At 34.3% G+C, this 15,468-nt stretch overlaps 1 protein-coding gene across 3 annotated transcripts in view; it reads left to right on the top strand.

Annotated features, from left to right (window-relative positions):
* Positions 1-13,886, top strand: part of LOC128202664 (uncharacterized) — a 62,472-nt gene extending 48,586 nt beyond the window's left edge. For 2 of the 3 annotated variants that reach the window (XM_052903699.1, XM_052903700.1), the window contains exons 39-53: positions 40-134; positions 515-662; positions 1,026-1,143; positions 1,380-1,584; positions 1,863-2,091; positions 2,412-2,507; positions 3,170-3,361; positions 3,935-4,006; positions 4,651-4,761; positions 5,906-6,073; positions 6,972-7,214; positions 7,383-7,568; positions 8,371-8,468; positions 9,864-9,988; positions 10,542-13,886. In XM_052903699.1, the coding sequence (XP_052759659.1) occupies positions 40-134; positions 515-662; positions 1,026-1,143; positions 1,380-1,584; positions 1,863-2,091; positions 2,412-2,507; positions 3,170-3,361; positions 3,935-4,006; positions 4,651-4,761; positions 5,906-6,073; positions 6,972-7,214; positions 7,383-7,568; positions 8,371-8,468; positions 9,864-9,988; positions 10,542-10,699 (2,244 nt within the window). In that variant the 3' untranslated portion in view covers positions 10,700-13,886. Of the gene's footprint in view, positions 1-39; positions 135-514; positions 663-1,025; positions 1,144-1,379; positions 1,585-1,862; positions 2,092-2,411; positions 2,508-3,169; positions 3,362-3,934; positions 4,007-4,650; positions 4,762-5,905; positions 6,074-6,971; positions 7,215-7,382; positions 7,569-8,051; positions 8,198-8,370; positions 8,469-9,863; positions 9,989-10,541 lie in introns of those variants that run through there. The other variant, XR_008255785.1, reaches the window with a different exon arrangement.
* Positions 13,887-15,468: the final 1,582 nt, after the last annotated feature.

Below are 15,468 nucleotides of genomic sequence, written 5' to 3' on the forward strand. Positions count from 1 at the left end.
AATATTACTATACTAGTTCATTTTCTTGTGGCATTTCAGGTCAGACTCAATCAATATTCCAGTGGTTCATTGATGTGGAAAACTGGATCGTATCTGAAGAAGAATAACCACATCGCGCTCATGTTGCAAACTGAGTATGAAAATTGGATTGATAAATATTTTGATGGGAGTGAAGAAAAGAAGGCTGAAGAATAAATCTAACTACATTATAGTCTATAAAACACTTATTTTATTTAACTGTAGACATTTCATAATATTAATTTAAATCATGATTATAAAAAATAATATGAACAGGGACTTTTGGTGTTAAATAATATATGAATGAAATGTTGGAAATACTTGACCAATTGTTGGATTGAATCATATATATATATATATAAAAAAATGTATATATATATATATATATATATATATATAGCAGGATAATACAGCAGTGAAATGATTGAAACGTGAGAAAATATTTGAAGCACAACTAAGTGTTATCACTGTAACCCAAAGCATGCTTTTATTACAGCGATAGGGAAGTTATCGTGCGTGCACAAGGTTTCCGACCAGAAAACTTTATCTTCATCGTCCATGAGATGATCGAGTCTCTCATAAATGAATCATACGCTGGTGTTAAGTACGACTTCCAAATACCATGCAAAGACTGTCTCAATATGGTAAGAAACACATACAAAAATGGTAACTTGATTGTTAAAAAGACTTAGCACTAATGTTTGGTTGACATTTTCAAGGCGGTGAACCCAGCATGTATTGATAATATGTGAACGTCTATGCAATGTATATTTGTCATCTTGTGGCGTTGGTCGTTTCTAGTTAAGGGCTTTACAATGTGAAAGATGGTAGCATGATATTTTCTTTTGACCTTTTAAAGGACTCCATTCCTAATTCATACACAGGAAGTAAACCCCAGATTGGTTTGAATCAGTTGACACCTGCATTTGGAAAATAAAACATTTAAAATAACGATGAATAAAGTAATCACTGCTAAATAAACTGTGCAATTGACCATTACTTTCCAGAATGTGAAGGACCCGAGCATGATGTCATACCTCAAGGTGGTGAAGGCCCTGGAACTCAATGTACCCTTCATACAGTGTGACAAGTTCTTCCATATCTCATCAATTCAGGATCTGAAAGGTACACCTTAGAGTACATTTCAGAGCTGTAGTTCAAATACCTATATTCAAGGATTTCTTTACAAGTTCATTAGAGTTGTACATGACTGAGGAAGTTTTCTTGTACTAAATTTCCTGCATTCCTTTTTGCAAAATATCATGCCCTTTGACCATAATTCCTATTTCATTGCGAGCATGTTTATTGAAACAATGTTCATAGAGTCCTCGTGTTATTGAAAACTGATGTTGCTTGTTTAGAATCAATGCCTTCTGACAAACTGACCAACATGGACAGCCACCTTCAGAGCAGTGTTAGGGAGTTGAAGGATCTGAACACCGAGACAAAGATTTCAACGTTCTTTATGTATACAAGCAAGAACGTGCCATCTGCCGACCAAGCTGGAAACATGGTCCACCCCGCCAAGATCTACGAAGACCTGAGGAGTAAAGAGTTTCTGAACGTGTATGTAGCAATATATAAAGGAATCCAAATACTTTAAAAATATTTGTACATAACAATCTAATTTTGATGTTATGATCTAGAACTTTCTTAAGTGGGATTGTCTTGTGTTTTCTGCATTGTGTAAAATCATAAATCACATAGCCATTTGCTAAGGTAAGTAAAATAAAAGTTGCCTGTAACACGCTTAAAGTTTCGAATAAGTTATTATTTGACATTTTCCTTGTTATCTCTCCTTTTTTAATTAATTATCAAATAATTAATACATATCAATTTCTCAGGTCGTACACAGACAGACCGGAAACAATGGACATGGAAGCTCTGACCTTAACCCTCAAGTCAACATCCGTTATCATTGTCGGCATGTCAGACGAGTTCTGTGACAACCCGGAATGTAAAAAGGTTCTCTTGTACTTGAAAGATGTCCTCCACAAGCCGATCCTGTTAGTGTTGTTGGGCACGACGAAAAAATGGCAAAAAGGAGACATGAATTATTCTTTCGGGACAGAGGTACGTTCAACTTATTGTATTGTTTGTAAATTCAATACATCATTTTGAAATTAAAATATTTTTTTATGTTTAACTTGATCAAGCTATTTCTAGGCATGAACTTACTTATACAAAGTAGATTATTCTTGTATTATTATAAAACCTGCACATTATGGCAGGCACATGTGTATAATGTTGTCCGTTGTCTTTGTCCATTTTATTAGCCAAGCATTGCAATTTTATTTCCACTTTATAACTTAAACATTTGTGACAAATTATTGCTAATTGTTCATTAAAACTATATGCATTAAATGTTTCACACATGTTTTCATTCGTTTCAGGTGTATGTTGACATGCAGAATAAAACGAGATATCCTCACAAAATCAAGGAGTTATACGAGGCAATCAAGAAAAAAGAACAAGCTAAAGTTCAAAAGGTATGAGAGATGGTGATGGTTTGTGTTTTATACCCTTAGTTTAGAACTTAACTTGCTGTACTGAAGCTTTCTATATCACTACGGCGATGCAAATGTAATTTAATGAACCTAGCACTTAATGGTGAAAAAGAGTCAAGTATGCACAAAGGACCCCTGAAATTCAAATCACAATTAACTTATGAATTATGCGCAATCAAGTCAAGAAGAGCATATCACAAAACGTATTCGTTACCATAGGCAATAGAACATTCATATCAACATAAAGTCTAACAAAATAATATGCTGATGGCATATGATCAGATGCAGTTTGAAGTTTGCAATCATGTATCGTTTTAGGTTATGAGATGAACATGAATGTTTAAAGTTGGTTATATAATTTACTCGCTCATTAAGCCTTTTCTATATTAAATGAAAATATTACTCTAAGGAGAAGGTTTGTTTAATGGTTTTTGCAAAATTATATAAGTCAGCATTAAAAACGTACACAATAATAATGGTTGGTAACCCCTTCATAAATACTATTTTTTTGTAAAAAAAGTAATATCTATAAATAAATTTGTTTGTTTTTCCGCACAGCTCGTGCAGGAATCCAGGGAAAAAGAACAAATAGTTTTGTGTTTCTAATATCGTCTATTAGCGTCTTAGAATTTGATACATTTCAGAATGTGAAAAAAACTTCACCGAAATGCTTTATCAGCTACTGCTGGTCAAACTCCCACGACGCCGTCCTAGTGAAGAAGTCGAAGCAGATTGAAGGTGCACTTGGTTGGGAGAAAAGTGATCCAAGGGTAGTGAAGAGCTTCCTGGAAAATCAAGGAGTCTCATGTTGGTTGGACGTAGAACAAACAGGAGGGGTATGTAATTATACATTACATGCATTACTAAAGATATACGATGTTCCAATAATATTTTTGTTCATTCATGCTATTGGCCGTAATGTTTAATGGTGGTGCCTCGTGACCCAATGTGATGGGATCTAATCATAAATGTGTGACATACTTAGACATCAGCAAGCATAACTGAAAAAGAGTTATTATTTATAGCTTCTTTAGTATTTACAGTTAAAGGAAAATAAATAATTAATGTATATATGATGTGTTTGTATAGATGCATGCACAAGAAAAACATCAACATGTATTTGCTTTGTCTTATGGGCTGCTGGTCTGTTATTTCTAATAAGATAATTGAGTTGGTTGTAAATATAATACGTGAAGTCACTGGAGCATGAGAATTGTTCTTCTATGTTTCTTGTTTGTGATTTTGTGTTCTATGTCTATGGCGTTTGCCCAGTGCCACTAAACCGGGTTTATGGTTAAACTCTTTGCTACTGAGCTTGTTTCTGTAGCGTTTGCATAAATATTGAGTACAAATATTTTTGGAATACTAATACACAAACACAAATAAATATATGTGTATATAACTTTCAGGTAGGGCTGTTTCATTCCATAGCTGAGGGTCTAAAAGATGCGGAAGTAATGGTTGCATTCGTTTCTGACCAGGTAATTGATTGCTTATAATATCGTTAATAGTTAGACACTGCAATTATTTTAAAACATTTATGTAATCCATTAGAATTGGTACGGTGCTCTTTCATACATTTGATAACACTGTCAGATACCCCCGACACACTAATGTGCTGTGCTTCGTTGTGTTCCATCGGTGATTTGGTTAGGAAAATTTCGTAGTTATGAATACTTAATGAGACAGTTTAGGAAGGAATGCAAAATATGATTCTCACATATGCAGACACTCAAACTCATGTTTTTGATAGAAAAATAATTCTGGCGGAAGCTCGAATTGAAGTCGGTCCGCCTGATCGCTACACATCTTAAAACAGCCACTTAGACTACTTGTCTGTGGTAGAACACTGACTCGTGCATATTCATAAAAACGAGATTTTTCTCAGTCAATATCCCCCCAGTTTGTATGAAGTGTATTAGAAAAAAAATATTCTGATTGCTGAAAATGATTTTATAATTTTACTTTCTAAATTTCTTACCCAAAACAATGATGTATCACATATAACACTGTGTTGTGTACCTGTGGTATTTTATGTCAAAGTATTGTATAATAGAACTTGTTGCGCACTGTCAGAAATGAAATATACTTCACAATGATTATCAAAACTCGTCTGTTTCTCCAGTATGTGATGTCCAAGAACTGCGTGATGGAGTTCAGGTACAGCTTGACTACCAAGAGAATTCCAGTGATTCTAGTTGTCGTAGGGTTGGGGACAGAATGGGTTTCTTCAGAGGTTGGTGTAGTATTTATCAAATGATAGCATATGTTTATCAAGTGTTTTGTGTTCAAAGAAAAATGAGGATCATGTATTGTCAATTATAATTCAGCCTGATGTCCGATTTTAAGCACCCCCAAGTAGGTACTTATTTGGCACTTCGAAGTGCAGATTCCTGCGCATTGGCACGCCCTGGGGGCATGTTGGCACTTGGAAGTGCAGATTCCTGCGCATTGGCACGCCCTGGGGGCATGTTGGCACTTGGAAGTGCAGATTCCTGCGCATTGGCACGCCCTGGGGGCATGTTGGCACTTGGAAGTGCAGATTCCTGCGCATTGGCACGCCCTGGGGGCATGTTGGCACTTGGAAGTGCAGATTCCTACGCATTGGCACACCCTGGGGGCATGTTGGCACTTGGAAGTGCAGATTCCTGCGCATTGGCACGCCCTGGGGGCATGTTGGCACGCCCTCGGGGCATGTTGGCACGCCCTGGGGGCATGTTGGCACTTAGAAGTGCAGATTCCTGCGCATTGGCACGCCCTGGGGGCATGTTGGCACGCCCTGGAGGGCATGTTGGCACGCCCTGGGGGCATGTTGGCACTTGGAAGTGCAGATTCCTGCGCATTGGCACGCCCTGGGGGCATGTTCGCACTTGGAAGTGCAGATTCCTGCGCATTGGCACGCCCTGGGGGCATATTGGCACTTGGAAATGCAGATTCCTGCGCATTGGCACGCCCTGGGGGCATGTTGGCACGCCCTGGGGGCATATTGGCACGCCCTGGGGGCATGTTGGCACGCTCTGGGGGAATGTTGGCACTTGGAAGTGCAGATTCCTGCGCATTGGCACGCCCTGGGGGCATGTTGGCCATGGCTTGAAAACGGTTTGAGATATTAATATGAAACATAATTCTTACATCACAAAACATAAGTTCCTTGACTGACTGTATATCATGTAGAAGTAAGGGAGACAATTTCAGTTATGTTGTACTATTCTACTTGCGGTTCTTTTCTTCAATATCATATACTTTGAACTTATATATATACGAAATCTTTGGACAGCATCTGAACAACTACTACATGTATTAGTGTTCTGTGTATTTAACCATTATTGTAAATTGATTATGAAATCAATACATAATAGCCTACATTTTATTATTTGCAGGTTGGTGTTTTAGCCGTTGGTAATAAATGCAAACAGGTGTTCATGCAAATGGAAAATGAAGCGGGGTACCTTCAGGTTCTAAAACTTGTTCAGGACAATCTGAAAAACTCCAAGTCTAGTGGTGAAGAGAAACAAAGCGCAGAATTACAAAGAAACGTGGCTTTCCAGGTATTTTTTTTTATTTGAATTTGTATATCCCTTTACTTCAGAGGGGTAGGGGAATATACCGGATTAAGCTCGTCTGTCTTTCCATCTGTCTGTAGACACAATCTTAGGCATGTTTTATCTTGAAAATTCCTGGCCGGATTGGAGTGAAACTTAACATAAGTGTTTTTGCTTAGCAAAGTGGTGCATGCCTTCGTCAGGTTTTCCCCAGATTTTTTTTTTAAATTTGACCCGGCAAATCGTGAAATTTGAATTCTGCTTAATCCGATGCTTATTTAAAAATGGCCTTCAAGCATTGACAGTGATGAACTACCTTAGATGTCATCAAACAGCCTCAGTGAAACCGAGACAGTTGTACCCATACATTGGATGTGCTAGGTACTTCTGGAAAATCTCTCTTCTTCACTGTCACGTGCTTATCATGAAGTGTGAAGGAATTCCTTCAATTATTGTAAACAAGTTATAATAACAAGGTTTCGGGACGTATAATTGGACAAACGGATAGACTAAAACAACTCTACGACACCACAAAATGGGGGCATAAACAGTAATGTCAGTTTTTTTAAGCTGTTGACTGACAGTTATAGAACATTCAAAATGTATGATGTTGAAGTTTCTTTTATGTAGACAAGTATGAATATGTTGTGCATTTCAGCAGTCACAATAATCGTTTTAACCTAACATTGTTAAAAAATGGAAATTGGTGAGCTAGGGGACGTTCCTTTCCTTAATGAGAGCCATTGGTATCTACTTGGAATTTTCACCAATGTTATAAAACTGCTAAAATCTGACCACGATGGGTAAATTACAAAGTATTGTCTTTTATTTATTTAACCAGTGCTTTTAATAATTCACAAAATAAATTCTCGAACAACATTTACATCTAAATTCCCTTTCTCAGGAGGTGCTTGAACTCACTCAGAGGAAGTTACTGAGACACATCACCAGCAACTTCATTAACATTGATCTGGAGCCATATCCCAATCTCTTCGTTATCGACTTCATCTCTGAAAAAGAGAGGCAGCGACCACTTACCATATCGAAGGAAGATTCTCAAAGTCCTGAAAGTGAAAAACGAAAACCAGATGTTAACGTGATGTCGAAATCAAAATACGTATTCCGTCTTCTCTGCGAACATTTGGGGGTAAATTATGTTTGTAGTATGTCTTCGATTATTAATTTTATTTATTCATTGGTTACGTTTTTTATTTGAGAGCTAGTTTTTGAAACAAAATGCATTTCGTAGCTAAACAAGCAAAGAAAAATTTCAATGCAATTGTAGGTTTAAAACTAATCACACATTTATTTCCAGGGCTGGCACATTGTTCCCACAACAATTCCCTTCCCGGATAACCTTGACCCTGAAGAAGAAAAGATGACAATAGAAAATGCTGCCCCCTACCTCAGTCGTATTTACACGATATTGAAACATGCAAATGTCAAACTAGAGTGCCTGGTTACACCTGATGGAGAAATCTTCCAGCAGCGACTGGAAGAGGTCAGTATTTTACTGTTTGGAATAGTGAAGACAGTTGGATATTGAATTCTTAGCAACGATCAAATTTGATCGAATATCTTAATTCACGTACAAACACATCATTTTGTTACTTTTTCGTCATTGTTATGAAACGAAATTATCTACTGCATTTTAGGACTTGTAGCTTTGTTTTTATTCATCTTAGGCCTCATGAACATAAACATTAAAAACAAATAGAAATATCTAAAAGCAAGATTTATGTGATTGAGAATATTGGGGAATGTATATGTTTTCGGAGAATATAAATAGGACCAAATTGAGCAAAAAATACAAAAAGAAAACACAAATTTGTATAATAACAAATGACAAAATCATTATCGCTTGTCGTGGATGTAAACATTCTCAATTTTCTCAAAAGTCTTTTGATTTTGATCTATGATCTAGCAATACGGATACTTTTTGTGCATTTTGGAAGAAGCCTCACTATAAGCTATTCTTTTACAGCGTTGGATATCCCCAAAGCACTATAAAGCTGTGCTGTGTTGTGTACCAAGTGGGATTTGGCTAGGATAATAATCATGAATAATTAATGAGGCAGTTTCATTGGCTCTGCAACGTACCAATGCGGAAATATGCACAGACTCGATAATGTAATTGATTAAGTCTGCCCTATTTCTACAATTTATTCAAAGTAAATTCATTTTATGTTTCAATCGAAGTAATGGTTTTACATAAAACATTGTCAATATGTTCTCTTTTTGTTAAGAATCCAACTATACGACCATGAATACACCAGATGATTTTTTGTTGTTTTTTATTGCAGATTGGGGTGAACAGCAGCGATTTCAAGGAGTCATATCTAGACTTGCGGAACACAGTGATCAATCAAGACAAAGCAAAATCATTAGCTGCTTTGCAGAGGTAAGCATATATTAAGCAAATCAACCTGGTCAAGGTGTTGTCAGAGGCAACTCTGTATGCCCCATGGTTGACTGAGAAATGATGGAATTGACGTTCGCTCCGAGGCACTCTTGTTTTGATTTCAAGTAGAGTCTTTTAGAATTGTTATATAAAATTGTCTTCAATAATGGTTCAATACTTTTGTTTGTTAAGTTAGACTGTCGGCGATTTTCATATTTTCAAACAATAAATTGTTCATATCTTTGAACAGTTTTTGGATTAGTAATCTGAATTGAATTCCTTCGCCTGCAGATAGAGTTGGGATCCCTTATCATAGAAGTACTTGGGGGTTACCTATTAGTTTATTATCATTTGTTTTATTTTTAAGTTTCCTCAAGTTAATGCATACTTTGATAAGATTTACCATTTACGTTTTTGCTTTATTCGGGAACTGTTGGGATAAGAGTGAGGTTGTACACACAAACTAGTTTTAATCTCAGTTAAATTAACATGTTACTGACCGTTCCAAGGCAGTACCCAACAATCCTTGATAAACACCCTTTATTTTTTTTATATAGTATTGTGTACTGTATTGTTTGTGGAGGATTTTTTTTCTGAAGTTCAATGTTTCTGGTTAATGATTGTTTGTTTTTGTGTTCTGTGTCTACGGCGTTGACCCTGAGCCATTGAACGGGGTTTATGTTTTAACTTTCGGCTACTGAGCTTGTTTCTGTAGTTTTTCATATAAATATTGTGATTGTTTGTTTCTGTGTTCCATGTTTTTGGCATTTACCCTGTGCCTTAACCTAAGAGTGTATGTTTAAACGTTCGACAACTGAGCTTGTTTCTGTAGTTTTATATAAATATTCATCTTCACCTAGTCACTGAATTGATGTAATGTTCAATTAGTCTTAACTGCATGCAGTTCTTTCATATTCAAGAGATTACAATTATCTAAAAATATCTATCAAATTCAAAGCCATAGCGTTTTTTATTGTTGAATACAATATCCTTTTTTTGGTATTTAGTAGTGACTTTCTTTTAAAAGGTGCTCGTTGTAATTTTCTGTAAGATAATATTCACTTTCTTTTGTCAAATTGTATTGATTGATGTGTTCACAGTTCATTTCTTCACTTGGCAAATCAGGAATTACTGTTGTATGTTAGCTTTTAAAGAAGAGTCCAACTATTGTATGGCTTTTAATCTCGACCTTAGCGATGTTGGGTTGTGCAAAAATTACATTTGACCTTTACTACTCTAAATCTCTTTGAGGGTATCAACATGGAACTTGTGTATGCATTTGAAATGACTGAACTTTTTTGAGTAAAGCGCTTTCACCAGGTGAGAAAATGAAAACATGATATATCTGTTTGCTGTATTTTGTTCAAAAAGTTGATTGTTGGCAATTACTTGCAGGTGTCATGTGAATGGCAAGATGGTCTGGCTGTGTGACGAACACAAGAACGCCAGCAAAAGTATGACCGAGTCCCGATATCAAGGCAAAATTTCGGCGGAGCCGGAGAAAAATATACCGATTGGAGGTACATTGTTCAACTTAAAATGTGTAGCATGTGTATGATATTAAACACCCTGCCTATTTGTTGGGTTTTATAGACAGATCAGCATCTTTCTTAGTATTGTTTTATTGTCCAAAACCTTCCCGTTTGTGAACATCTGCTCCTTTGGGGACCTTCCAATATTCCATAGATGTTGCTTTTTTCTTTGAAATAGTTCATACTTTGATTTATTAACCATGCATGTGCAAAACAAAATAATGATCAAAGTATAATTTAAATTATATCCAGGATCATTACTATCCTTGAAAGGAAGCTGTAATGCACCATGTTAATTACTTATTTTATAGTTTGAAAAAATGCAATAATTATAAAAGCTTTGGAACCAACGTAGTGGCCAAGCATCTATTTTAGTGACATAATGAGCAAAGCGCAAATGACAAACAGACAAATAGATAGACAAACAATACGTTAATTTTACAATTAAAGCTAAATAGAAATGACTTTTTTTTCAAATATACCTCAACAAGAATTTCTTGTTAATATTCTTATTTAGCTAAATATATTTTTATTTGTTCAGACATGCCAGAAAGCTTTGCCGGTGAAGTGGAAACTGAATCGAAGGAAACCACGGAAACCAATGACGGCAAAGAAAAGAAGCGGATCTTCCGCAAGCACCTAAGTAGCCAGAAACCAAGCCTCAATAGGCAGACCAGTCAGATGTGCTCAGTGATGTAATAGACTGGTAAAAGACTGTTCCACAAGCCTTAGAAAATTTACAAACCTTTGGCAAGTTGTATTAATGTTCAACATTGTGGCTCTTTCTAGCAAAATAATGAGTGATGATATGTTTGTATAGCAAAATGTGCCAAGATTAAGGCTGTTTGTAGCGATGCATACAAAATCTAAAATAACATAAAAATCATGAGGACCCTCATGGGGTTTTAATCTATCTTTAACAAGTTTCTTAAATACTCCTGGTTGTTGAATAAAGCTTTTATGTAGCCAGTTTAGATATGAAAACTCTGTATTTACAGCTTCTCCTGGCATTGTGTTATAGCAGCAGACTAATCAAAGGTTACTTTTGATGAATGAAGTGAAATGGGCTGTAAATAGGCTTTATGAAGAATGAATGTCCTTCGTGAAACATTTGAATGTTGTTAATAACTAAAATTGTATCTCTTTTGTTGTAATCAGGTGATGGTTTAGGGGAGGCAACTATTTAATTAAAGTTACACATGTTGGACGAAAAGATGTGCGAACAAGTAAAATTGAAAATTAGTTTTGATTCTTCTCGTTGTTCTGTGTTGTTAATGAAATGTGTATCTGTTATATTTTTTATGTCTGTTATCTGTATATGTAACATGTAATATTTTGCACAAACTGATTTTGTCTGTGACTGTTTTACATGTTTATGTATCATCAAAAGTTGTTTATATCATATACATATCTAAACATTCCAACCCCAAGGTAATAACTGTGTTTTTAAACACTTTAAAGCTAGCTAGTTTTACATAAAAGGCACCGCCATTCAAACTACTACAACATATTTTCTACTTACATTGTATTTATGATAAACCATATTGCTGTTTGTCATGGCTCATCTAAATCATACAGAGTATTTACAACCAAATAAGTTTCATTTTTGGACTGAACCGTTTTTGTTGCTGTGATTCTTTCCTCAAACATATCACTATATTGTCTCATGTTAATGTGCAAACTCAGATGCATATAAAAAGTCAAATTGATTACGTTATTATACCTGTATAATAAAAACTACACCTGCAGGGATGTTGTTTAGTCATTTGATAGTGTTTTGTCTGGAAATTACGTATATACAAAATGTCTCCTTTGTTCTGTTCAATTTATATTTTATGGGTAAGAATGTCTTTGAATAAAGTTGTATATGAGGAATGGACGTTGTGGGAGTATGTAAAGATTGAAATAATAATATGATATTTAAATACAATTGTGTCATTCTTTGCATACTAAACACTAGTAAATGCTGTAAGGATTGTTTAAGGAAATTATGTTCATGACTGATAAGCATGCAAGTTCTTAGTATTCAATGTATTGTGTTGTGCATCATAAAACAAAAGTTATATTATTAAAAAAATGAAGTTGCTCAAACATTGAGAAATGCAATACGATAAGGAATATATGGTATGTCTTGTATATTCTGAAGAATACACGTTGAGTTTTACTTCTGTGATGATGTTGAATCTTTACCTGCAAACATTCTTTATAATGCAAACATTTTGTTAACTATTCATGTTTTTAGTTTATTATACATGTTCTATATACTTGTCTACACATGTGGTATATATCATACATTCAACTTGATGTTGTATCTTAAGAAAAATGATAATTATTTCAAATAGAGAATTCCTGTATTTTACAAGACTGTAATGTAATCGATGTCCGTCCAAATCTCATTATATGTAACTGTGATATTGTTGTGTAACTGTGATATTGTTGTAAAACTTGTTTGATTAATATGATTGTACTATGACTTTTTAAATGTATTCCTTCACATCCGCATTATCATTTGTGAATATCAAAATCAGATGTCTTTTCTGTCACAAAGCCCCTCACTAATATGATCTTTGTTTGCAACAATTTTTACACAATTTTATCTTACTGTTATAAAAAAAACAGTAACTTAGTCCCAGATAGCAACAACTGGGGCATTTTACGTTTTTGTTAACAATAGACTATAATTTAAATTTCTGATGATGGTTAATCATGGTAACAATTATTGTGTTCACATTTTATAATTAATTAATTTTATTAAACGCGATCCAGTCACTTACATTTTTTTTTGTGTTTTCTACAAAGAATAAAATAAAAATGATAGGGACAACCAAGTAGTCAAACATTCAGATATTAACTCTGGTCAGGGACACGAGGCAAGAGCACAAACGACAATATATCTATGATATAGTTCTTGCCGTTTTTATATTTATTTGATTATTTAATTTGATTATGTCTTAGTCAGACGTCAAAATGATGTTAAATTTCACTCTTGTACGAGGAGTGTACCAACTAAGTACTGTTATATCTTTAATTTGTTGTATATTTTGTATTGTCTTTATATTGGTTTTTACTTTCATGTACAATATAAGAAACGTGCAATCATAATAATTGTTTGTCTGTTCTTCTTGTTTAGTGAAAAAAATCTCACTATCAACACTAATTTCTTGGATAATACTCACCATGCTTGCTTATTTATGGATTGTGATGTAAACTGATATACATCTGCATTTAAATTATGTTTAGGCTATTTCTACTTGTGAAAAGAAATCGGTACATGACAATCATATTTCTTCGTCTTTCTGAAATTTTGTTTTCATATTTATCTTTATGCAAAAATGATATTAGAGAGTTTTTAAAATTTTCAAAATAATAGCAATTAAATGTTACGTTAAAGTGGCATTTAATTTATCACTGTTTTGTTTTATAATTGTTGTTCCACAATTTTCGTATGTATATCATCTTTCTCGTCTGAATTCCATGAAATTGTTTCTATATACGTATATGTAAGCGATAAGTTGTTTGAGAGGTAGAAGCCAGATTTTAATTTCGAAACTTATTGCTCAAGACCGGGTTTTGGCTCAAAGAAATGTTTCAGAGCATACTCATGTAGAAAACTACTCCCACATTGTTTTTTTATACAGTTCAAGTAAAATGTATTTGGTGTTAAGGTCACAATATCTACCATCATTGTATAACTTCTCAACTTTGATAAACAGATATGTATTAGTTTGCGTACACATACACATATATATATTACTGTACAACTGTCCTTTCCACTCACTGCAATAAAAATGTCTCTGAAAACCGTGTTGCTTATCTTTCGTATGAAACATATCTTATACATTACTGTACAACTGTCCTTTCTACTCACTGCAATAAAAATGTCTCTGAAAACCGTGTCGCTTTTCTTTCGTATGAAACCTACCTTATACATTTTCTAAAATTTGCTTTTCCGAATTTACAGGAAACCACGGGAGAATGATATATGTAGACAGTTACTACATTTTACCCAACCTAACAAGGAGTTTTGATAAATGGCTTTTTCTGAATTATGCTAGGGATATATAGCTTACATAGAGAGATTAATTTGTCCGGCGGCGCCTTCGTCCTTGTCAGAAGGTCAAAATATCAGGTCCATAATTATGACCTTTACCATGAAATGTTTGTATGTAAATAAGCTGTGAATGACTCAAAGTTTCATTATCCTGACAGTAGTTACTAAAATATGCTTCAGCATAACATTGAAAATCGCCTTTTTATGAAACACGAGTACAAGGGGAGCCATCTGTGCAATAAGCTCCCAATATTCATAATTATAACGCTTCACATTACTATCTACCATTGTATAAAGGTTTTTTTTTGCATTTTGAGTTCCGATAAACTCTTTTTGAGGAAGGTAAAATACATGGGGAGATAGGCAAATATTTAAAGAACAAGGGCAGTCAATTTTTCATTCGGAGCTCCTAGGCCATTTATCTTGGAAAAAAACCTCGGATGTATGCCGGATCATCAGTAAAAGTAGTTCGTATTTTTTTAAATTATATCACTAATGAAATATTTCGTTTTAGCTTCTATTTATTGATCTAAGTTCAAATTGATTGCTAGTAAAGAATATACTTGCGAACATAATTAAGATTTCCAAGAGTTAAGTTATTAAGTTTAACTGCTAAATAAAATTACTACGCGATCTACTTGCAGCGGACTTAAACACACCGATTTCTGGGTATGTATACCGTCCAAATACATAATGGCCGAAGAGCTCCGAATGTCATCTTTTTTGAGAATGGGAGCAAGAGCTATAATGCATGCGCTGTATTTTTCAGTAGCGCCCGAAAAAGACATTTTGTAGGTATAATCAAATTATAAGGAAAATAACTTTACAACAATGAATCCAAAAGTTATAACTCTTGAACTCTGTAGAACTTCACATGCTTCACATACCTAGCTTGTATCAAACACTATTCTAGTAAAATTCAGTTTCCAAGTTATGTCTTGATCGAACAAAATGCAAAAATTAACCCAAATGTTGTTAATCTGTTTTTGTGCGTACGTTCACACTGTAATAACTAAATGATCAAAGTTTCAATTAATTCCTTTGAATTGTTTTTGAATTATTGAAAAACGAACCAGGCTGCAATGTGAACAAATTGATATTGCCGCCTATCAAATTTCGAAAAAATATGAAATATAGTAGCTAAAAATGTTGTTTTCGAAAATCGTATTGAAAACCGATTTTTTCCCACAATTTTCCAACAACGATTATTGAATAATGGAGTATATTTTTGAAAACTCATTTATAGAGAAGACCTGAAATAATTAATATCATTTTACATTTTTTATTATATAGGAAGCCTCAAAACTCCTTTAAAAATATATAACACATTTTATTCCAATGTTTCAAAACCTGTTTTGTCAGTACCACGCAATTTAATATCTTTTATTGGCAAAATAATCTTTTATTGTGTTGTTTT

The sequence above is a fragment of the Mya arenaria genome, chromosome 9 (genome assembly GCF_026914265.1).
Source record: "Mya arenaria isolate MELC-2E11 chromosome 9, ASM2691426v1".
NCBI classification, from domain to species: domain Eukaryota; kingdom Metazoa; phylum Mollusca; class Bivalvia; order Myida; family Myidae; genus Mya; species Mya arenaria.